The following is a 24712-nucleotide window of genomic DNA, read 5'->3' as shown; positions in this document are numbered from 1 at the left end:
CTTTCCCATGACCTGAAATTTCTCTGCCTGGTCCTAAAATTCCTGTAACAAGTGTTGGCCAACAGGGTTTTACCTGTTGGAGAAGCAAGTGACTTACTGAGTATACAAATGGAACCTAGTAGGACCGGCTGTGTCACTTCCCAGTTCAGTGGACTGCTTTTGATAGAGGACATTGTGGTTTAAGGAGACGGGCCAGAATTGAGGTGCCTTTACATTAAGGGATTTTGATCTCATCAGAATTTGTTTAGTTTCTGTCTTTTTGATAATATCCATTCTAACAATGGTTATGTGATACCTCATTGCAGTTTTGATTTTAATTTCCCTGGTAGTTAATGACATTGAGAAATTTTCCATCTCTCTGTTATTTTTATTTCTTCTTTTGGGAATCACCTATTTGTGTCCTTTGCCCTAAGTGGATTGGTGGCTTATTGGTTGTTAGGGATTTTGCATTTGTGATATTTCTGACAAAGGATTAACATCCCAATTATAACTTACACATATTTCTTCCCATTTTGTTAGATGTCTTTTTACTGTATTGATTTGTTTGCTGGGCAGAAGCTTCTGCGTTTAAATCAGGTACTAATTATGTAAAGCAGGTCCCAGAGAAGAAAGTTAAGATAGAATGCTTTCTTCCTAAACAGCGTTTATGTTTATATATTTTGTTTAAAGATTTATTTATTTTTATTGGAAAGGCAGGTCAGATTTAACAAAAGAAGGAGGGACAGAGAAAGGCCTTCCATCTGCTGGTTCACTTCACAGAAGACCATAACTGATGGCCGGAACTGAACCAATCCAAAGCCAGGACCCAGGAACGTCTTCCAGGGTCTCCCACACAGGCACAGGATTCCAAGGCTGTGGGCCATCTGCTGCTTCCCCAGGGCCTAAGCAGGGAGCTGTATGGGAAGTAGAGCAGCTGGTACACAAACCAGCACCCATAGGGGATCCCAGCGCTTACAAGGTGAGGATTTATACACTTGAGCCATTGTGCTGGACCCCAGTATTTATGTTTAAGAGAGTTTGTTTGGCAAAAGACCACTAAGCTGAATAATAGAACAGTGGAGGAATCATCGCAAGTTTGGTGAAAATTCATCTGTGACTACAGTGAATAAATCTAATTTTCTATTACAAATATGCTAATGTATATTAGGAGAAACATGTTTTTGCAAACTTTGTTATTGTAGTCCTATTGTCCTAGCACTTGGGCCCCTACACCCAAGTGGAAGACCTAAAAGAAGCTCTTGGCTTTGGCTCTGCATAGCTCTGGCCATTGGGATCACTCAGGCAGTCAGTCAGTGACTGGAGGATTTGTTCTCTCACTGCTCTCTTCCTCATATTTTCCTCTACTCTGTCTCCCTCTTTTCATCCCTGCTTTTGAAAGAATTTTTTAAAGAAATGCTGGTTCTACAAGACCAAAGAGAAAACATTGTTTATAACATCTGAATATTATATAAATCTTCTTAGCTGAACTTTAAATAGATTTGAAAGGGATTTCAGTAATGAGTATAGGAGAAAAGGAATCTATGAACACAAATCTAATTTAGAACTTTGACCAGCTCTCTAAATATTCATGTTCCTGGGGTTAGTAGAATGAAGCCTTTGCTCTTCTCAAAGAGACAATAAATATTCCAATATTTATGCTGCAGTACTTGTCAGTAAGGCCTTTTTCAAGATTTACATTAAATAATACATACACACAGATTATATGAAGTGACACACCAACCCTTACTCTCCCTCAATCCCCCATTTATTGAAATTGCTTTATAACTTCCCACTTAATATTAGATATATATTTTTTAATATCAGAAAAGACTATACATCATACTTAGTACCTGGGAAATTATTGAATTAATTCTAAAAGTATTCAGTAGTTTAGTTACCTGTAAGTTTATATTAGTAAACATTGCTGTATTGGGAAACTTTTAAGAATATTTTGTGTATATCATTATAATTTCCTTGGTTAGTGCTCAAGGGTCAAAGCTGTCTGGACACAGGATTTCAAATACCTCAATGAGATTTCTGATATGATGCTCACATGAAAGAAGATTGAAATTAATGGACAATTGATAATTTTGCAAGAACTAGGTAGACAGTTATGTCACTGAATTTCTACCAGTTTTGTAGTATTAACATAGTGGCTCTGGGTGGAACAATTGAAGCAACTCAATCTATTCCCTTCTCTCTTCACTAGTGTGTACACTAGATATTTCTGGAGCAAACTTTAGTCCTAATGTGTTTATAATTGTGATTATACTAATAGGCAGACTGTTTCTGCCTCTAACAATGCTAAGAAAATTGCAAAGTCCTGCTGATGATTCTTTGTAGTGTGGGATTGGCCCACACAGAGCAGAAACTCTGGCATCTGTCTTCTAGCCCACGGAATGTCAGTAAACATCCACAGCTTCTGTGAGTAAAAAAAAAAAAAAAAAAAAAACAGAAAACTTTGAATTTTTGGTCTCCTAGGGAGATATACCATCCCCTTGTTGAAAAATGTTGCTTTACATGACGGGTACATTGTTTTAAATCATGTTTTACATGAAACTTTATTAACATGGGCATTCATTCATGATGTGTTCAAATGTAGAAGAAATAGCAAGTTCATAACTATTGCAGTGGCAGGCTGTTTTTGCTTACTATGTAATTATGTACTATAATTATATACAGAAATGTAGTAGAAAGCTATAAGTCCATCTTGTATTGGTAATGACTTTTTGAATGGATGATTGTGGCCACTTACTATATGTATGTATATTTTATTGTGTGCAAATAAGAACAAAATTTTTGACTTTTCAAAGTTTGTCCCCTATTAAAATTTATCATGGGGATTACATTTCAAGAAAATAATAGTACATATGTTTGTCTGGCATTATTTCTTAACTATTTTTCTTTGGGGTATGTAGGAATATTAGAATTAAATTGTATTTTGTGTTAACTAAGAAGCTTAAAGGTAATTTTCATTGATATCTTTGGTTTTTATGGTTTAGGTTAGTTGGAATCGGAAAGGAAATACTAAAGATGATTTTTATAGGGTTAGGTGCTGATCAAAATCAGTTTGTGCCCTCACTGCCTTTTCATTGAATGCTTGAGTCTGAATAAAAGAAGACAGTTTTTTACACTTTTGTGCTGTGCTAAGCTCCTCAGGCATGCAGTAGCACTGAGTTCTTAGAGAACCCCATGATCTTGAAGATGCCAAAGAATGAAGGGAATACTGTGGCCCATCCCCATAGTGTGGGATCCGAAAGGAGAATGATTAAGAAGGGGTAGAAGCAGAAGTAAGCTGAATGTCAGAAGTTTCCCAGGCAGTACCTTGAATGTAGCACCAACACAAAATCTGGACGTATTGGATTTATTCACTTTATTCAAATTTATTCAAACATATATAGTAGAGTCCCAGGGAAGGCTCTAGGAAATGTATTTAAGATATTACCCTGTGAAGAGGAAGGGCCTTCATGGCAGGCATACCTCAATGCTAATTTGAGCCTTGCTATCCAAGAACAAATTCCCTAATGTCTTTGGACCTTGATTTCTTCAAAGGTGTGTTGCACATAAAAACAGCTGCTTTGCAGAGCTTCTGTGAAGATTAAATGAGACATCATGTTTTCAGCTCTTTTCAGGATATGGCCCACTACACAGTGCTAGTGTTACACATTGCCAATCTTGCACTAGGTGCACATTGCTAGTCTTCATACAGTTTCCATCACACCCTGTCCACATGTTCCTCTTCCCTCAAATATTCTCTCTTCTACCCTGTGTTTGTCTTAAATTTCAGTCCTGATTAGGAGCTAATTTCAAGAATCTCCTGCACTTTTTCTGGCAACCAGTTTGATCTCTGAGTTAGAACATATTCAGCTGAATTAGGGACATCATCAGCCTCAAACTTTGTGGCTTTATCTCTTCAAAAAGGAAAAAAAATGCCTGTTAGTTATTTTGAATGTATGAAATCAGTGCAGGAATGTACAAAATTAATGCAATGGTGAACTAACCAGTTTTGTAGCATAGTAACATTTCTTCTTATTGATTTTTAAAAATGATTTATTTGAAAGGCAGAGTTATGCAGATAGGGAAAACCAGAGATAGATACCTTATATTCATGGCTGTGTACTCCCTAAACTTTACACAATTGTCTGGACTAGGCAAGGCTAAAGCCAAATGGCAGGAGCTTCATCTTGGCCTTCTACATAGGTAGCAGAGGCCCAAGTACTTTGCTAGGCACATTGGTAGATGGGTAGCTTGGAGGTGGAGCCATCAGAACTTGAATTAGCACTCATTTGGTCTTGCATTCTGCACACTATACCACAACATTGACCTCTTTGTTTCTTCTTAATTTTTAAAAATTTTATTTCAGAGGTTAACAGAGGAAGAAAGGCCAGTCATTTCAGGCCTTAGGTTCATGCCTCAGTTGTCTGCAAGACTAAAATCAACAGCCAGAAAGTTCCTGCAGTGGTAGGTGATAGGGCTCAACAACTTGTCTCTGACACATACTAACTTCATGTGGGCAGTGGACTTATTTTTAGTTCAGGTTTTTGTCTGTTGCAGAGATAGAAATACTTAGTGGAGACTGCTGTTGTGTGTGCAAATAGAAAGTTTACTTGGCAGTTGGGGAACAAATACTCCATTCAAATGCAAGTGTTGGCCACCCTACACAGTAAAGTATGTGAGTGGACAAAGGAGTTTGCCAGAAACGAAGTAGAAAAGAAAACTAAAGATGATACTTGTGATTGGGAAAGTCTGTCCGGGAATGGCAGGTGAGGGAGTGGAGACGTTCCATGGGAGGCCTGAGTTGATTACGTACCCGTAAGGTAGACCCCAGGAGGAGTACTCTCCTGCCTTCCACCTTTTTCTCTTGTATGTTCCTTGCTTCCAGATGCAGCAGATGCATGGTGGGAAGGGGATGTTTCATTAGGTGGTCTGGGGATGAGGAGCTGCCTGCAGCCTGTGGTTTCTGGCGCCTCAGATCTAACCAGCTGCCGGCCTATCCCATGCCATCCCCCTCTCTCAGACCAACACTAATGTAGATGGTGTTCATCTTGCATCGTGTCCACATCAGCGAGCACAAGGAACAGCTGGAGGCCAGTGAACTTCAAAAAGAACATATCCAGTGTTGCTAGAAAACTTGTCAGTGGCCAGAATACTCAGGACCTGGGAAGCCAGGTTATGCATTTGGGATTTTGTCTAAGTCAAGAGAGAAGCCATTGGAGATCAGAAACAGGGATGACATGCTCAGATTTACATCAAGAGAACAAGCTAGGGAGTGTGTGTTGCAGTCATGGAGACATCTTGGAAATGACTAAATTATCAGTATTGGGAGGTGATGAAAGAAGGATCAAGGCAGATGGATCTGGGCAGGTGAAGAGCAGATTTAGAACTGTCCTTTAGGGAAAGAAAACCTTTAGTAGGGAACAGGTAGCATTTGTACTTATTTAACCTGTACTAATATTTATTCAAATCTATGCCTTAAATTTCTTTTATTCCCTGAGCTATCCTGATTAATACTTGAAGAGTGTCAAAAATCCTGGTATCAGTTGTAACATCGCTATTTCCCGTGCAATGTGAGTTTATAACCATTCATCTATTTTTTACTATCATTCAAATTCTACTGTCCCACCCTCAGTCATTTGATCAAAAACCATTTGCAAAGGTTTTGTAATCTGCTCAGCTAACCAGGCTCTGCTGTCTTCACCATGTCTGCCCTGAAATCAGTTGTCACGTGTGTGACTGGTTTTCCTCTTTTTCTAAAGGTGAGCTCCAAAAGCACAGGACTTGTTTTTGTTTTGCCGCATTCTTCACTGTCTTTAGATTTCCTTTGAAGGGCAGGGCTTGGGGGAAGGGCTCGGGTATAGGGAGGCATCCCAGGACAGGAAATGGGGAGGAAGAGCCAACAAGAGCTGTCTTTGTTAGAGAGTTGGCCCTCTGAGGAACTGTAGCTAGTGCCGCAGTTTTCCCTCTGAATGTTAAAGCTGTAAAAATGTGCCACACACTCTCTTCTCTGCTGGTTGCAGATTGGTCCCAGGAGAGTTTATTCTGTCACACTTCCTGAGGTAATGAGCTCTTCTTGTCAAAATTCTTGAGGCAGAAGAGTGAAAAGAGGTGCAGGTGTTGCAGGTGAGATGGTGCACACTGGTGTAATGGCCCATGGACTTAAAGCATAGGTGCCAACCGTGCTGTCTCCTGGGCTGAGCAGTGCCACTGGGGGCAAGCGTTAGAGGATTCCTTTCTAATGTACACATTGGGTGAAGTGATGCAAGCAAAGGTTTTGTAATCTGCTCAGCTAACCAGGCTCTGCTGTCTTCAGCACTACTACTAACATACATATTGGGGACTCTGCTGTCATTCAGTCCCCAAGAATAAGCCTGTCGAATCTCATGGCCTCAGTTAATGCATCTCTAATTGTGAACTTTTCTGGTTTCATGCATGCTTTAAACTGTAGCCTGTGACTATTCTGCCTTCTTCCTCTACCATTCTGGTGGCCTGACTCACTGCTCAGCTCTTGTCCAGGACTTGGTGTGACCTGGCTGCTACTGGGATATCTTCTTATAGAGTGTGGAGTAGTGGCTACTCCTGATCAGCTGGGCTGCCTCGTATTGGAGTTTCTCCGTGTTTCCAGGGTATAGCCTTTCTCCTTCTGGGAATGTGTCCCATTGGAGGCCAGGCCAGAAACATTGAGCGACTCTTGAACTCAGGAGACTCCCAAACCTGTGCTCTGTCATCATCGGTCTCCTCCAAGACTACTTAACCTGGCGCTTTAGGGTGATGTTTTCTAGTCAGGAATCTCTTGGAGTGCTGTTTGGCTACAGATTACCATTCAATTCCTCTGGACCTTCTGATTTGTAGGTTTTGACTGACTGAGCCCTAGAATCTGTAGGGTTTTTTTTTCTATTTCAGAGAAAAGGAGAGAGGGAGAGAGATGGAGGTCTTTCTTCTGTCTACTGCCCAAATGGCTATAATGGTCACAGCTGAGCTGGTTCAAAACCAGGAGCCAGGAGCTTCTTCCAGGGCTCCCATATGGATACAGGTGTCCAAGGACTTGGGCTATCCTCCACTGCTTTCCCAGTATATAAGCAGGGAGCTGAATTGAAAGTGGAGAAGCTGGAACACCAACTGGCACTCATGAGGCATGCTGGCACTGCAGGTAGAGACTTAGCCTACTGTGTGTGTTATGCTGCCAGCCTAGGAATCTGTTTTAATACTTGTTGATCTTCAAAAACGTAGGATGTATGTGTTAAGTATGACATGGGTCCTGGCTACTTGGAGTGTAAGTTTTCGGAGTTCAGCATTGTGTTTCTAGATATGACATCCTTGTCCCCTCTTTGGGAGTCCATTTGCCTGAACAAGTTGGTAATGTATTCAAAACACAGTTAAGTGAGCATATTTTGACTTCTGTATTTTTCTGTTTGTGATCACTTTTCCATACCCCTGTTTCTTTAGCTTGGATGTTTGGCTGCTAAGTATTTGATCTCAGTCCTTTAGCACAGAAATTTGGTGAGAAGCAACAAGAGGGATGGATTCAATGAGACTTAACTAGAGCAAAATTGTGTGTTTACTGGTATTGAGGATTGTTATTGTTGTTAATAATATTCTTGGTATTTACTGGCATCTTGTCTGGGTCTGCATATAGAAGTATTGTTTATATATAAAGAATGTTTTGCTTGGAGGGTTGTCCTCTTGGGATTTACCTTTTGTTTTCTGAAGAGTTTCAGGAAGCAGCAGTCATACACCCAGCCAGCAGCCATCCGGGTATACATTAGTGCATCCCGAGTGTTTGTAGTATAGAGACTCACTTTAATACAGGCAAATGTCCTGAATTCTTATTATACCACCTAAGACAGCTGTTCAGCTGGCAGTGATCAACTCAGGAGCTGTGCTTCCATGTGAGGCATTTAGAAGAACCTATCTGATGCTCTTTACTTTCTGCCTGTGTTTTCTAAATGGTGAATTAGAACTCCACTTCCTGATCTTTTTAGTGGATCATCTCTGAGGAGAAGCAGATTTTTGAGAGTGAATCCATACTGCATGAGTGATAATAGTCCTTGTACAAATTCAGGGGTATATTTGAATTGTCAGCTGCCCTTAACACTGGTGTGAACACTTCATTGTCACAACTGTTAGTATCTACTATGTGTCATATATCAGGATCGACCCCAGAGATAAAGTATTAAGTAAGTCTCGGGGAGACTATGCTCTGTGGAGCTTATCTCATTATGAGAAAGAGCCAATCAGTTGTACAGTGTACATTTAGAGATGATAGTAGTCTACACAACTGAAGCAAGGATCAGGCTACAGTAGAAACATATAAAAGGAAGATGTGATTGGAGGCTACCAGTATCTAAGGGATGTGTGAGTTAATCAGGAGAGAAACTGGAGAAGGAAAAGCTTTATGACGGAGTGAGTGGCCCATTTCAAGGCCTAAGCAGACAAGGAGATGGTACACATGAGGAACTAAACATGCAGTACAGCCTGAACTCAGGGAGAATGATGTTAGTGGAGGTCAAAGAGGGGCATGCGTGCTAAATCCTGCTAGAAGTCAGAGAGGCTATCAGAATGTTGGTATTTAAATGTAGCATGTAGGAGGTGGTGACAGGATTTTGTGTGGGAAATTGTCTGGGGAGGGAGACCAAGGAAGAAACAATTTTTGTCTGGCCAGTCCAGATGAGAGATGCTAGTAACTTGGCCTACAGTGGTAGTGGTGGAGAGGCAGAGGAAGGCAGAGGAGTGAAAATCATTTTGCATGAGAAACTGAAGAACTTGTGATAAAATCACTATTGGACTTCAGGGAGAACAAAAGGTGGGATAACTTGGGTATTTTTCAGGAGCTGTCAGACGGGGAGGCTGTTCACTGACCTAGGCAATGCTTTCTCTTGCTAATTTTATACTAACTGTTGATGTAAGTGTAAAATGTGAAGCTACAATACAGCTTTCCCACAAGTGGTCACATCCTGTTGTGGTTCAATAAACGCCCTTGAGCCAAGAAAAACATCTAAATGCTGACTTGGCTTTGCTATTTTAAATTTCACTATACATCCTGAGAGAACTCTACCACAGGATGACCCTGTCGGCTGACTTAGCAGATGCTTTTTAGGGTTCCAGCAAAGTGGGGGCATCAAAAAGTTTTAGGCAAGTTGCACATCAGTGGGTAATTGATGACTTTGTCATCATAGGTTGTAAAGCACTTTCAGCATCAGTAATAATTAAGGTTTGCATTTCTCTGCTGAGAAGTTGTTTTATTATGTTTTTAGTAATAGTGGTCATGGTGGTAAAAGCAGCAAGTGATGGCATAGCAATGGTGGTTCTTCTGGTAGCAGTGACACTAGTGGTAGTGACAAGTATTGGCAAAGATGGTGGTGCTGGGAGTGCAGGGTTGTCATATTCTAATATTGTTTTAGGCTGTAATTGATCTCCAGTGGGGATGGGTTGAATTTCCCATTTCATAGGCCTTGGATAGAGGGTAAGTTGACATTCCACTTGGCAGAGGACTCTGACTGGATTACTCATCTTTGTCCTTAAGGCAAACAAGCTTTTGATTCTTGTTTCAGGTGATGAGAGGGAAAAGATTGGAGGGAGTATTTTAGTGTGGCCCAGTTTCTTTGTGTAAATACTTTATGAAGTTACCTTTAAAGATCTGTTCAGAAAGGGAATTTGGGACAGCTAGTTGCTGTTCCAGTTCTCTTCTTTTCATTGCCAAACTTCTCCAGTGCGATGCTTCCATTTCTGTCCCTTTACCTTTTCATTCTGGTGGACTTTTCCTTCTTCGCTTTCATTCCGAGTGACCCTAGGTGACTTTGTCATGTTCCAGCTGTCTGAGATTGGGCACTTCTGCATGCCTTACTTTCTTTTTACCCATGATACTTTACACTTAGTGTATCATAGCTCATCACTGGTCCATTTCTTTATATTTTTTCTTCCTGGAGAATTCGAGTTCTCTAAGGAAGATTTTGTTGATCTGTTGCTTTATTTTAAACACCTGCACTAGTACTTGGACTATAGTAGGTTCTTATCCCATATGGGGATTGATTCAAGTCCCTATTGCTCCAGTTCCCGGGAAAGCAGAAGAAGATAGCTCAGGTGCCTGGGCCCCTGTACTCACGTGGAGACTCTGAGGAAGCTTGACTCCTGTTTTCAGTCTGGTCTACTGTGGCTATTGTTGCCATTTGGGGAGTGAACCAGTGAATGGAAACTCTTGCTTTCTCTCTCTGTGTCTCTTTCGCTCTTTTTTTTTTCTATGACTCTTTTAAGTAAACAGATAAATCTTACAAAATACATATTTGTTGAATGATTGAATTACATTACATTACCTCTTTTCATATTGGATATAATAGTACTAATCTCATAGTTAACCTACAAATTAAATGAGATAATGTAGTAATCTACCTGGTGCATCCTGTCTGGCGTAGGCATAGTAATGGCTGATGAATTGATAGGAGTGGACTCTTCTCAACATTCTTCATATTACATCTTCCTCTTTGATATTTCAAGTGTTCCTTCAGATTGGCTTCTTATCCCCTTAGTAATACTTCAATTTTTTTTAACCTCTTATGGTTCCAGAAATGTGCTCAGTGGCTTTCATCATTTATTTCTGTCTATGTATTAACAAGTCCTACATTGTTTACATTAATAAAATTTTCTAGTTACCATCATTACATAAAATTTCTACTGTATTTTCCCAGTGGCCATTTCTGACTTAACAGTGGTTTGGCTTACAATTTGTTGACATTATGATGGCATGGAAGTGATACATCCCCAGGAGACACTGTATTTCAGATTTTCAATTTGAATCTCTTCCTGGTGTAGAGATGTACAGAACAGCACTGTCTTACAGTGCTGGGCAGCAGCAGTTAGTGCGCTACAGCATCCACTCAGCCTGGAGGCCACAAGATAGACACCTCATGCCCTGCAGGATACTGTTTTTAAACTATAATGTTTAGTGAGTTAAATGTATTAAATGCATGTTAGACTTAAGATATTTTCTGGTTAGGATTGGATTATTGGGATATAACCCTGTGGTAAATCAAGGGTCACCTGCATATGAGAATAGAATTTATGTGTTAGAGCCAACAGTAATGATGAGCATTACTCATGCACTTTCACAGTATGTATTATTTTATAAGGTAGCTGTATATCTTTATTACTTTTAATATTTATTGGAAAGACAGAGGGAGAAATATTCCAGCCACTGATTTACTCTTCAAACTCTTGCAGCCACCAGTGGCTGACCATGTTAAAACTAGGAGTTCAAAACTCAGTATTGGTCATCAGTGGGAAGTTAGAATTGACAGGGGACCTATGCTCTACTCTAGTACAATCGCTCAAATTTGGGTTGTGGGCAAGGGGCAACTCAATAGTTATGCCAAACACTCACCCTTTTTTCACTTTAATAGTGATCAACTTCAGTTAGTGTAATTACGAAGAGTACTTGTTTAGTAGGTAATATCAAGAAGTCATTGTTTCTGCTGGTTTTTCTTTTATCAACTCATTCAAAACACATGCAATGACAGTGTAGCATGTACCAGGCATCATGCTGGTCTCTAGCTGTGCAAGGAGGAAGACATCGATATAGACCCTTCCCACAAAACCTTGGCTGTGACTGTCACTTATGGCTCACCTAAATCAGCTGAATGCACTGTGGAATGGCCTAGTTCTTGGGTGAACCCTCGCCTAATATTTTTAACTTCTCTGATTTAGCTTTACCTCAAAGCTGCAGGTGTCTAAATTTGATGTATCACCTTTCCCATAATGCCTGATGCTCCCTCTTCTTCCCTCCCCTCACCCCCCAATAACATGTTTTCCTGTATCCCATTAGGAAACTTACTCTTCATTTCCCTTCCTACACATGCTCAATTTTAAGTTAATTTTATTTATTTATTTATTACTGATCTTTCTCTTTGGTTCTTTGTTTTGAATGCACGCTTGATTTCTCTATTGCTTTTGTTCTCGAGAAATACCTGTTGTCTGGCTCTAACTCAGCACCTCCTCACTGACATTCTAGTAGCCGTTCACACATTCTGATTCTTGATTTACTGAAACACCCTCAAAGCTGTGTGTCAATAAATTCTACTTACTCTTTATGATTTTACTAGATTGTAAACTTCTTTAAGGTTTATGCTCTGCCTGTGTGTTGTTCCTCCAACACTGTAGCAGACATCCGGTAAACAGTAGGTGAATGTACCTTTGATATTTGTGACTATGATTCTCAGACTTATTCCAGAGGTATGTTCAACGGTTATGAGTACTTTTTTCTGGCAGAACTGTGTGTATATTCCACAGAGTCCATTTTCTGCATCTCAAGATATATTGTAACAAAGTATATTTCTGCTTCCTTTCGTTGCTGCTTGCTGCTTGTTGATTTGTCTTACCAACTGCTGTCACTCACTAGGAGGAATCTGATATCAGAGCCTAGAGAAATTTGCTCTTAAAGTATAAAATGGTAAACAATTTTTCCTTTGCAGAACATAATTCCCCTGCCCCCCTTTTTTCTTCTGATTCTATAGTGTAGAAACATAGCTTGAAAGTAATCATAGTTATCAAGAAACTTTCGGCCATTTAGTGAGTCTGATGCTCCTGGGTCGGATGGGTTAATTTCTATTGCTGGCTTCTTTGTCCCAGTGAACCGGGTAGAATTGCTTTGTAACTTCTAAAGTCCTGCAGTTACTGTGTTGATAGCACAGGGGTAGAGGGATGTATCGGACATATCGGATATATCGGCAGTTTCATTCCTCCCTCTTTCCTTGAAACTAGAGCTGTTTTTGCCTGAGCTCATGACTAGGAACCTTCATCTCTTGCTCTCAGGAGGAAAAAACTAATATGTACAGGTGCAAAAGACATCATTCTGAACTTCATGTATTTCTTGCTTTACCATCTCCTTGTTTTTCTTGTTAGAAACAAATTGTTGGAACAGTTTACACCTATGGCCTAAAAGAACTTTGCTTAAGAAGATTTCAAAGAAGTTAGTCTTGTGACATTCCTAAGTGTACGATGCCGAATGTGTTATGATGATTAGAAATCATTAGTTTTGCGTACATTTTCTTCAGGATTTCAATTGACACAGAGTATTAGTTGTAAATAACTATGTCCCAAAATCTTGTTATGAATGACTTAACATTGACTCAATCTCTCATTCATTTAAATAGCTGGCCTTTTCATAAGTATAATAAGTATAATTTAAGATGTTTATTATATAATAGCAAACAACTGCTGTGGAAAAAACCTTGAATGCTATTTAACAGATGTCATTGAACTATAGAATTGGATGAATCATAATTTGGACATAATTACCCATTAATTGTATATGCTTTAAATGAAAGAAAATCAACCCAGAGTAGATATGTTTTGTTTAAGGACCTTAATCATGGGAACTATATTATGGCAAAACCCAACTATTTTAGTTAGCTTTCATCACCACAACAAAATACCTGAGGAAATTAACATTATAACATTTTACAAATTCAACTCCAGTAGCAAGGGGCTCTGTTGGTTCTGCCTCTGATGGCAATGGTAAATGGAGGAATGTGGAGTTCCGTGGAGTGAATTTCTTGTGGCAAGACAAGGAGCCAAGAAAAAGCAAGAGAGAGAGAGAGATCAGTTGAGATCTTGGGCCCCATGAGAGAGAGAGAGATATCAATTGAGATCTTTGGCCCCTTGAAGACTTTACAACAAGCCCTCTCAAAAATTATCTTTCAGTGGTATGTCCAAAGAGACAAAAAAGATCTCTCACTAGGCCCCACTTTGTAAACACCATAAGTATCTATGCTTTCCTAAAGCTAACCTGTGTGTTTCAATATAACATTAGCTTCAGCTTTAGCACTAGCTAAGAGCAGCTTCCCCCCCACTCCCCCACCCCCAGCTTTCTTGTCTTTATTTAATTGTAATGGGATTTAAATGTCTGTCTGAGTTTGGAAGCCAAATATTGTCCAAACCATCATACCAGCTCTACACATAATTTAGCAATGACTGTAACATTTATTGTATAAGTTAAGAGATAGGGTGAAATTTCTATAAGCTGTCTTTCATGGGCAAATGCCATCTGTCTGTCTCTATAAAAGAGCAAGTGCATTCATTAAAGATGTGGGGTGTGTGTGTGTGTGTGTGTGTGTGTGTGTGTGTGTGTGTGTAGTTTGTACTAAGAAGTGAGAATTTAGCCATGTAGAAAATGAGCATAACCAATGCCTTTTTGGAGCTACCATTCTAGTGTGGAAATGAAAATAAAAAGGAATCATTTCAGATAATATGAGGTATTAAGAAGGAACTCTGCAAAGCAGTGTGCTGCTGACTAAGAGGGAGGCTGCTTCTGGTTAGGGAGGCCAGCAGGGCCTGCTTGGGTAGGTAACATGTGAACTGAGCTGACATTTTAAGGTAGCAAGACTTTGTGGGGAAGAATATTCTGAGTCAAGGGACAGTGTCAGTGTTTGCATAGGAAACAAGCTTTGTGTGTTCAAGAAATGAAAGGGCCAGGTGTCTGGAGTCTGAGAGACAGTGGAGCCAGTCAGGCTGGTGGGGTTAAATGTTCATTGTTTCAGGCCATTCAAAGAGCCTGAGTTTTATCCTAAGAACAGTGAGGTACTACTATGGGTTGGTAACAGAGGTGTGGGCAGATCTGTAGATGGCTGCTTCAAATGTCCATTGTTGATAAGTTTCTCTTAAGTGGAAATAATTTCCTTTGTATTTTACAGCACAGACCAGAGGACTTCCGCCTGGACAAAGGATGCTTTTGAGACGCAGCAGGACTTAAATGAAGTAGGTGCAGGCATCATTGATTGCATACACACAAATTACCACTTGTGAAATATATCATTCTGTTTCTCAGCTTTTGGGGTTTTACTAAAACCGCAAACATTTTTGCTTGTAAGTTGAATTGATAGTTCTTGTTCTTTTAATCTTGTTTTTCAGTTGGTAATCTTTTTCCCTTTCTCTAGAGCAAACTTACTTGAAATCTTATTTTTGAGGCTATACCGTACTTTGGACCTAACTGAAGTCATTTCATTGTATTGTTTTTGGTTTGGGGTTGTATAACCATGGCTACAACAGTTAACATTTGTAGATTTTTCTCAAGTTTAGTTTACCTGCATATCTCTCTCTCTCTATATATATATATATATTTTTTTTTTTCCCTAGTGGCTTTTGTAGTCTCAAACATAATTCTACTTGCTGTGTATTCACTAATCAAAATACTGTTTGGTGTTTGCAAAGTGGTCTTCTTGGTATGGTTTTACACAAAAGCTATATTTTCCAATCCAAATAATTTTCCACCAAACTGGACATCACCATGTTAGCTTGTTATAAAACTTCTTTGGATTATGTAATTTAATTCTCCAGTTGAAAGTGAATGTAATATAATTAGGGTATCTGTCATTATGACTACCTTGGCTTAAGACATGGTTTTGCAATGCACTGTCTGGTTTTTCTTGTGGTTATTAAATTAAGGAACAGTGGGTGGTGTGTGGTATGTTGAATTAGAATAATAGTAAAGAAAATGAAACGATTTGATACTTGGATGCCTAGAAGAGACATGATACACTTCAGGCAAATTGCTTAATCTGAAATGTTATTGGTGCTTTCAAGATGGATGTGTCTTTTGCCCCTTTCCTAAAAGATACTGAAATTCAGTTGCGTTTACATTCAGTTGTCTTTCTCCCTCTCTTTATTGAATTTGGCAGAGGTGAATGGGCAAAGGTAAAGCAGATACCTGGCTAAGCCAAAGTAAATAGCTGAAGTTGAGAAAGAAAGCCAAGGGCCCGGCGCAGTGGCGCAGTGGTTAAGGTCCTCACCTTGCACGCCCGGGATCCCATATGGGCGCCAGTTCTATCCCAGCAGCCCCGCTTCCCTTCCAGCTCCCTGCCTGTGGCCCGGGAAAGCAGTCGAGGATGGCCCAAAGCTTTGGGACCCTGCACCCGTGTGGGAGACCTGGAAGAGGCTCCTGGCTTCAGATCGGCATAGCATCGGCCGTTGTGCTCACTTGGGGAGTGAATCATTGGACGGAAGATCTTCCTCTCTGTATATCCGCTTTTCCAATAAAAAAAAAATAATAAAAATAAATCTTTAAAAGAGAAAGAAAGCCAAGAACAAAGGCCACTGTTACTTTTATGTGCACAGGCACCGCCTTCCCAGCTGTAATTTTATGAGTGGGCGTTTGGCCCAGTAGTTATGCTGTCTTGTAGGAGGCCTCATCCTGTATCAAAGTGCCTGGGTTTGAATTCTGGTCTGCTCTTGATCCTAACTTCCTACCGATGCAGATCAGGAAAGTTGGCAGTAATGGCTCTAGCAACTGGGTCCCTGCCCTGTATGGGAGCCCTAAGATTCCTGCCTCTTTGCTTAAACCTCAGCCAGGGACCTCTGAGGACATCTGGGGATTTAGGCAGCAGGGAGTGTTTCTCTCTCTGTCTTCCCTCTATATGTATATGTCTCCTCTGTCTCCATTTTCTCTCAATTTTTTTACAGTGAAAAAATTTAAGAGGAAAGAGGCAAGAGCTTGAATCAATGAGTGTAGCTGCCTACTCCCATGTGAACCAGCAAAATGCTAGTTGTAAAGAAGCAATGGTTTGTTTTGACATTGGTGACTAGAAAAACGCAGTGATTATAAGAAGAGTGAGCTTGTGATAGCTTTCAAGTGTTTGGGAGAAACTTGGATTTTTTAACTGGAAGCCTGGGGGAATGCGGAGATCACTTGAGTATTTCTAAATCACAGTTGTGAAAAGCTGTATTGGCAAATCTGCTTTCATGTGTTCCTGCACTACGTTGTATCTGCAAATGGCAGGGCTTGTGCCAGCTCAGCGCTCTGGGATTATGTGGGCGCAGAGTGCTAAACTGAGATGCGCATCCAAAAGAGCAGGCAGCGCCATGTTTTAAGCGCGCCTTTGTGCTTAGATGGCACTGCGATGCAGACTGGCTGAACACAATTAAGCTACACACACTGAAGTTCTTTTCCAATCACTGGAATCAAGTATGTGCGATTTCATATTCTTTTTTTTAAAAAAGTTTTATTTATTTTATTGCAAAGTCAGATATAGAGAGTATAAGAGACAGAGAGGAAGATCTTCTGTCCACTGATTCCCTCCCCAAGTGATCACAATGGCTGGAGCTGAGCCCATCCAAAGCCAGGAGCCAGGAGCACTTCAGGGTCTCCCACACGGGTGCAGGGTCCCAAGGCTTTGGGCCATCCTTGACTGCTTTCCCAGGTCACAAATAAGGAGCTGGAAGGGAAGCAGGGCCGCCGGGATTAGAACCGGTGCCCATATGGGATTCCAGAGCATTCAAGGCAAGGACTTTAGCCAATAGGCCATCATGCGGGCCCAGTTTCACATTCTTTTCATGCAGTTTTCATTGTAGCCAAAATTGGGAGACGAGAAAATACACTGGAAAAGCTTGAAGGGAGCAACGTGAATAGTGCTGTGGCCACGTAGGGAAAGCCAGTATATTCACATGCAATGAGGGTGGGAATCTGTTAAATACTTACGTATTTGAAATTCAAGAGTTATCAGAGAAAAAAGGAGAGAAAGAGAACAAGATCATCCTTCTATTGGTTCACTCTTCAGATGAATACAGTGGCTGGAGATGGGCTGGCTTGAAGCGAGGAACTAAGAGCTTTTTCTGCTTCTCTGATATAGATGCAGGGGCCCAAGTACATGGTCTGTCTTCCATCTTCTGCTGTTTTTTCTTAGGGCATTAGCAGAGAGCAGGATGAGGAGTGAGCAGCTCAGATAAAAACTGGCACCCAAATGGGACATGGCAGCTATACCCACAAAGGCACAGTGTCAGGCCCTGAATATATTTTTAGCTGTGTAATAGTAATAGCACCCAGATTAAGCAAAATCCTAACCAGCAGCCCAGATGTTTCTTTGTATTTTATTGTAGTTAGTACTGTCCTTATAAGGATTGTTACTATTCACACTGGCAGATTTATTCACTTTTGAGGTTTTCTTTTTCTTTTTAGGGGGTAGGGTGTTTGTTTTGGTGGAAAGAGGGAAGGCACTCCTTTCTGCTGCTTTTTTGCTTATATACATCCACCTGCACTTGCCAAGACTGGACCCAGCCAAGTGAGGAGCTGGGAACTCAGTCTGGGTTTTTCATATGTGTGGCAGGGACACAGCTACTTGTGGCATCACCTTTTTCCTCCCAGGGTGTGCATTAGTAGCAAGTTGGAATAGAATGGAGCTGGGACACAAATGCTAGTACTGTACTGTGGGATGTGGTGTCCCAAGCAGGGGCTTGATTGCTGTGTAATTTCCCACTCTGATTTGCTGCTTATTATACACATAGAGTAGGTACGAGGTTGTTGTTGCTGAATTTTTTGAGACTGAGAGAAATACTACGAATTCCCAACTGTTGTTGCACTACTCAACTATAGTTGATGGCCAAGGTTGAGCTGAAGCTAAAAGTCAGGAATCCAATCCACATTTCCCACATAGGAGGCAGGAGCCAAATCTTTTGAGCCTTCTTTGCTGATGCTCAGATTCTGCTTTTGCAGGAAGCTGGATGCAGAGCCCGAGCCAGAGGCAGGTATTGAGCCATGCGAGACACTAGGCTAAATGCACCCCCTCTTTGTACTCCTCTGTGGCTGGTTTCACCTGTTTGCTATTATGTTTGTGAGATTTGTTCATGTTTGTCAGATAGTTGTGGTTTTTGTTCACTTTTCTGTGACCTGTTATGTTTTTTTAGTATGATTGCTCATTAGTGATTATAATTTTATTAATTTTTATTTTTATAAGATTATTCATTCATTGACAAATGGACATTCAAGGTAGATTCTTTTTTGTTAGTTGCTATTTGTTTGTTAATTTATACATCCCCACCCAACACCATCCTACCATGGGAAAAACACAGATGGAATTCTTGGCTTCTGGTTTTGGCTGGGCCCAGGCATGGCTGTTGTAACCATCCTGGCAGTGAGCCAGGGGATGGAGCACTGGTAACTCTCTTTGGCTCTGCCTGTAAAATCAATCAGTCTGTAGATGTTGTTTGTTCTCTGCAAAGCCTTCTAATTCTCTAAAAGGGCCTGCCAATTCTGTATCTGCACTGTTTGCTATATGTCAAAGTCTGAATAAAAAGGTTTTTATGAGAAGCATGATTTGTTTCCAGTTGTTTCCACAAAGCTAATGTTGTACAAAAATAATAGCATGTATAAGATATGATATATATGCCTTCTTTTTCCATTTGTTGTGTCACAGATGTATATTGTTCAGCTGTAATTGGCTCTATCCTTGATTCCCACCTGCTACGTCCAGCATGGCAATCCATGTTGTGATATATCTATAAGCTGTTTCTGTGTTTGTTTCTCATATATTTCCAGTGAGATTTTAAAAAAACTCATCAGTTTCTTGTTTACTCTTGGCATATGTACAGATTTGATTCCTGGCAGTGTCACTTTTCCTTCTGAGAGTCTAGCAACCCTAATTTTTTTTTTTAACTTGGGATCTCTATTCTGTGTGTTTTTAGTTTCTCTGAGACTGTCCTAAGGAAGTAGGAATTTGTTTATGAACCATTGATTAAATCTCCCTTCTCACCTATTTGTTCTTTGAGACATTATATTTTATTTGTTGGAAGCCTCTGGGTTATAATTGGAAGGTAGATCTTTCAGTGTGTTATCCATCTTAAAATGTGCTCTTATTCTCCTATGAACATATAATTGTTAAGTATTAAGCAGATCAGAAAGGTTGTTGAAAGATAAAATAATTATCTTCATTCTGCACCCTTGTAGATCCATTACTAGCTTCATTTCCAACTAAAAATAGATGTATATACTAAAATAAAGACTCTCCTTTACCCTCATCAAATGTGCCATATTGGCCTTTCACATCACTTTATTTTCAAAGTATTTGAGTAGCAGATATAGAAAAAAAAAAAAAAACCCTTCTCTGTCCTATTCCCAAAATGCCTGTAGGGTAGTCAGTGGGTACATGCAGGAAACAGGAGTCCAATGCAGGTGTGCTTCCGAAGGGCCAGGCCCGATAACTGCTGCTATCACCACCACTCCCCAGGGTTCTCCACATGAGCAGGAAGCTGCAGTTAGGAAGAATTGGAATGGATGTCTCAACCTCCATAGTAACTGGTAGGTCAAAGACGTTTCCCCACAAATTACCTTTTTCTAATTCCCACACTGTATATCACAGATATGCACAGAAGGCTTTGCAATGGGTTAATTCTAGGGGGGTTTTAGTTTTAATGCTCGCTGACGCTGTTTGCTTTTTCCTAGTGATTTAAGAATGTAACCATAGGTCTCCATCAGGGAAAGCAGAAGGCAGTAGTCCTAGAGTTCCTAAGGCGTGGGCCTCCCTTTAGCCAGCTGTCTGAAGGCATGACTTGGGAAGCAAATGTGTGCTGCAAATCAACATGTCAATCTTAAGATTGAGAGGAGACTACACTACCATGAGTGAAGGTTTGGGAGTGCTTGAGAATCTGCGATAAACTCTAGGTAAATGTGGGCCTTCCAAGGGTGCCATTATATTTGCCCAACCTCACTCTTAAATCATGGTCTTCCTTAAAAATTTCCATGACCCTTATGCTCAGCAGAAACATTTTATTTTCCTATCTGATAGATTCTTTGAAGATATTCTTGGCTTAGCTTGGATAAAGCAAGTATCAGCTGAATAATAGATTGTGTCCGTGACACTTTTTATGTAGACTTTGCCTCTCAAGTAAAAATCCTAGCAGTGAGGTCATTCTTAAGCCAAATGATCCTAAAAGAAAAACTTGTCTTTAGTCCCCTTAGATCAATTTTTTGTTTCTTTCCTCCTCAACATTTGCTAGCTATGAAACTGGTGGAATGAGCCAAATTTATAGTTTGTCTTTAGACTTATGAAACCAGTGTGTAAATTGGAAGCCAAAAAAAAAAAAAAAAGCCATAGTTGAATGTGCTTGCCTGAGACAAGTATTTGCAGAGGTAAGCACGTTTTTCTTTTTTTTTTTTGTATCAGTTTTTTGTCCATCAGTTTGGTGCTAAGGATTTCAGTGACTTAAGAGGTCAATGGGAGAAATATCTCTGGGCAGCCATACTGGACTTTGTGTCCCCAAAATCAAATTATAAAGACAGTTATATTTGTCTTGCTACATATAATTCCCACTGTTTATGAAGCCTAAGATGATTTATCTTATGAAAATATGAATTGCAGGGCACAATGGAAAAATGGAAGGGATGAGATTTACAATTAGCAAGTTTGAGCTACTGGAAGTTTATTGAATCTTCAGAGATGATGAGCCATAGCGGCATTGAAATTGAAGAAGTTAAGGAATTATGAGGTCAGACACTAATATGGTTATCAGCCTAGACATTAAGGTGAATGGACATGGAAGTGGGGCCTGAAGAAGAGAAAGAGCCAAACTATATGGAAGTCACTAAGTTATATACAGTCAGATAATGGAATGGGAAAAGATTAACTTTTGTAGTGCTCCTCTATTCTGATGACTCTTGACTTTCCTTTGAGGTTATGGAATGAAACCTAAATGTTTAAATGCTAATTCATTCAACAAATATTCCATAAATGCTTTATATCCCATAGCTACTTTGAAGTATAATTTTGACTTTATCAGAAACAGTAGTTGGAATATTTCCACATTTTTTATGGTATCTTTATTCTTACTGTTTGAAGAGGCAGGGAGAAGAGAAGATGTGCAGAATGATGTTGGAGGGATGAGACTTAGCCTAGTGATTAACATGCCTATAATGCTAAAAGTAATGCCAAAGTGCCTGGGTTTGTTCAGTGCAAACTATGGGAGGTTATAGTGATGGTTCAAGTAATTGGATTCTAAATACCTGTGTTGGAGCCTGGATTATATTCCTAGCTCCTGGCTTGACCCAACCCAAATCTTGTCTTCTTGTCTCTGTCTAACCATTAAAGAAACTTTCTGTTTTAAAAGGCTCATCTGATTGGGTCAGGTCCATGCAAACCTGTTATCTCTGGTCAGTTGATTTTGGACTTTAATTACATCTATGAAATCTCTTCATTAGCATTATATAAATTAGCGTTTGAATAATCACATTGTGGGACTGTTGGGTGCTGTCTAGAATTCTGCATACGTACAATGGAATCGGTCTGTTTCTACTTCTGTCCAGCTCTAAGAAACTCCACACTGTGTCAGACTTACCCCTTCAGGTAGCATCCATTCCTAAGCAGCTACTATGATTTTGGTGTTGGTAATAAGCTAATTGGCTAGAAATGGGTTATGTTTCCAGTTTGGGTCTGAGGGTGCCTTTTCTAGAGGATAGGTCGTTTAATGCAGAGTTGCATAACACTGGGCTCTAGAAGCATGATCTTGAGCGTAATCTTCCTGTCTGTTGGACCACTGCAGAATGCTGCTTGGCATTTTCTGGTGTAGTTTTCTAAATCCAGATAATAAAGTGATCTTGTCTACTTACAAAGTTTCTTTCTCAGCTGGAAGAGTGTTCTATGAATTACTTAATATGAACCAAATTTTGTTGTTAGTATCATCCTGTAGGCAACCTAATCATGACATGAATCATAGTTCTCATTCCCAGTTGAAGAAACTGCAAAGAGACTCTAAACTGCTTCCAAGTCTGTTATATTCTGCCTGTCTTTCAAAGGCCACTACAGAGCCTGGCTTCTTGTTTCCAAGGGAACCAGGACTGCAGTTCTGAGATGATGTTGACAGAAAAGTGGAAGCTAAGCCAGCCATTGCCCATTTGCTTCCTTGTCTATAAATTCATGTGGAAAAACATGTTAGGTTCAGGCTGAGCAATGGCATGGTGGCAAGACACAGCCAGCCTGCTCTTTTGCCTTCTGCATGCCAGCCTTTTCTCTGTCCTGTACTCCACTACTCCTCTGCCCCCAGCCCCTGCTTTTTCTTCTGTCTTGGCATCCTGATCCTCTGTCTTGTTACTCACTCTTTCATTTACTCCTTATCACACCCCTCACTGCCTGCTCTCTCTTGGAAAGCTTTTGGGGACTGTTCTGCTCAGCAGATTTCACGGTAAGCCTGCATTGCCATTTTCTCAGACATTATCATGAAAGGATAAACAGAATTATGAATGCCATGCATTTTTATAAAACTTAACATCTATGATCAGCTTTTTAATCTAAAAGTTCTGAAATTTCATTTTAGGTGAGATGAAGGGAAGAGATTGGGTTATTCTCCCACATGTTCTCACTTGGCAAAATTTTAGGTTCACTGCTTTGATATATACTGCTCTTAACCACCAACAGTACTGTGAGTTGTTGAAAAGCATCAGGACCAGTTGTTGCAATGCCAGGATTGGTTTTCCTTTTGAGCTGTGACCTTTAGCATTATTATTTTTTTCTCAAGATGTAATTAATTCTTTTGGTGATATTAAGAAGCAAATATGTACCTAATTGCAAGTTTGTAAGTTTGTTAGAGGGCTGGAGTGTGGAGACCACAGAACATGAGTAAACTTTCTCATCTCTATCATCCAGAGGAATTTCCAGAAGCTGGGCTCATTGTCCTACACTCTGACCTTTCCTAGTGTTGATACCTTTTGTCTTTTGTAGGACAATGTTGGCTTTCTTAGAGCCACAAAACAAGTTTTATTGCAAGTTGAAGCTGAATTTTCTTATTTTCTAACAAAATATTGGTATCTGAGGAAATGGCTAATGCTTTCCAATATAACTTGGTATCTTCAAGAGGTATAAGCATGCCATTTATTTCGTATGGCAGATGATTTTGTGATTCTCAGAGGCACAGTTATTCTTTTCTAATAGTCACTGAATTTTAGACATTGAAGTGTAACCAGAACAAAGTACTTCTGGGCCAGCAGGCTTTGGTGGCTCACCAGCCAGAATGGGGCTCATTGAGCCTCCAAATCTTCTTTCCTTTCTTTTTTTTTAAGATTTGCTTTTATTGGACAGTCAGATATACAGAGTGGAGGAGGAGAGACAGAGAGGAAGATCTTCCGTCCACTGATTCACTCCACAAATGGCTGCAATGGCTGAAGATGAGCCAATCTGAAGCCAGGAATCTCTACCGGGTATCCCATATGGGTGCAGGGACCCAAAGCTTTGTGCCATCCCCTATTACTTTCCCAGGCCACAAGCAGGGAGCTGGATGGGAAGTGGAGCAACTGGGACATGAACCAGTTACCCATATGGTATCCTGGTACACGCAAGGTGAGAATTTAGCCACTGAGACATTGTGCCAGACCCATGAGCCTCCAAATCTTACTGAAGTGCATATTTTTTTCAGGGCTAAAGGAAAGGGGCCCAAACCGGCCATCTTCCACTGCTTTTTTGCTAGGCGATTAACCAGGAGCTACTTTGGAAGTGGATCAGCCAGGACAGGATGCTGGTGTTGCAGGTGGCGGTTTTACCCTCTACGCTTATCTTATCTAGAAAATCTCCAAGTCTTGGTTAAAATGACAGATTAGAAAACTATACTATTCTTTCCCAGCATCTAGTTTTTATTGCTGATTTGGTAAAGTGAACATTTCATATCACAATGACATGGAATTAAGTATAGTGCTCTCCCTCCCAGGGTGAAATAAGTTTTGCTGTAAGGAGTTAGGTTTGTGTTATATAGTGTGTTGCAGCCAGGCTATCCTTGGTTGAAAAGAATTGCTGGTGGATTCTAGTAGGACCGTGATCTTTGTTACAGAGAGCTCCTTGAAGTGAATAGCTGTCCTTCACATGAAACTGCTGTTACCAAGTGCAGCAAAGTGAGGACTGAGCATGCCAAGTTACATGGAAGCTGGGGTGGATTGAGCTAGGGTGTATCATAGTAGAAAACATGTTAGGACAAGAGCATCAGTCTCCAGGGAGATCAGCCA

General features: G+C 40.3%; 1 protein-coding gene across 7 annotated transcripts in view; it reads left to right on the top strand.

The window, feature by feature from the left end:
• Positions 1 to 24712, top strand: part of FAM13C (family with sequence similarity 13 member C) — a 112407-nt gene that overhangs the window by 47558 nt on the left and 40137 nt on the right. For all 7 annotated transcript variants that reach the window (XM_040976060.1, XM_040976064.1, XM_040976059.1 and 4 more), the window contains one exon: positions 14658 to 14721. In XM_040976060.1, coding sequence (XP_040831994.1) covers positions 14658 to 14721 — 64 coding nt within the window. The remainder of the gene's footprint in view (positions 1 to 14657; positions 14722 to 24712) is intronic.

Source organism: Ochotona curzoniae, unplaced genomic scaffold (genome assembly GCF_017591425.1).
Source record: "Ochotona curzoniae isolate NIBS_2020 unplaced genomic scaffold, NIBS_Ocur_1.0 contig_2692, whole genome shotgun sequence".
Taxonomy (NCBI): domain Eukaryota; kingdom Metazoa; phylum Chordata; class Mammalia; order Lagomorpha; family Ochotonidae; genus Ochotona; species Ochotona curzoniae.
The sequence above is the reverse complement of the archived record's forward strand: the minus strand, read 5'-3'. Positions and strand labels throughout refer to the sequence as shown.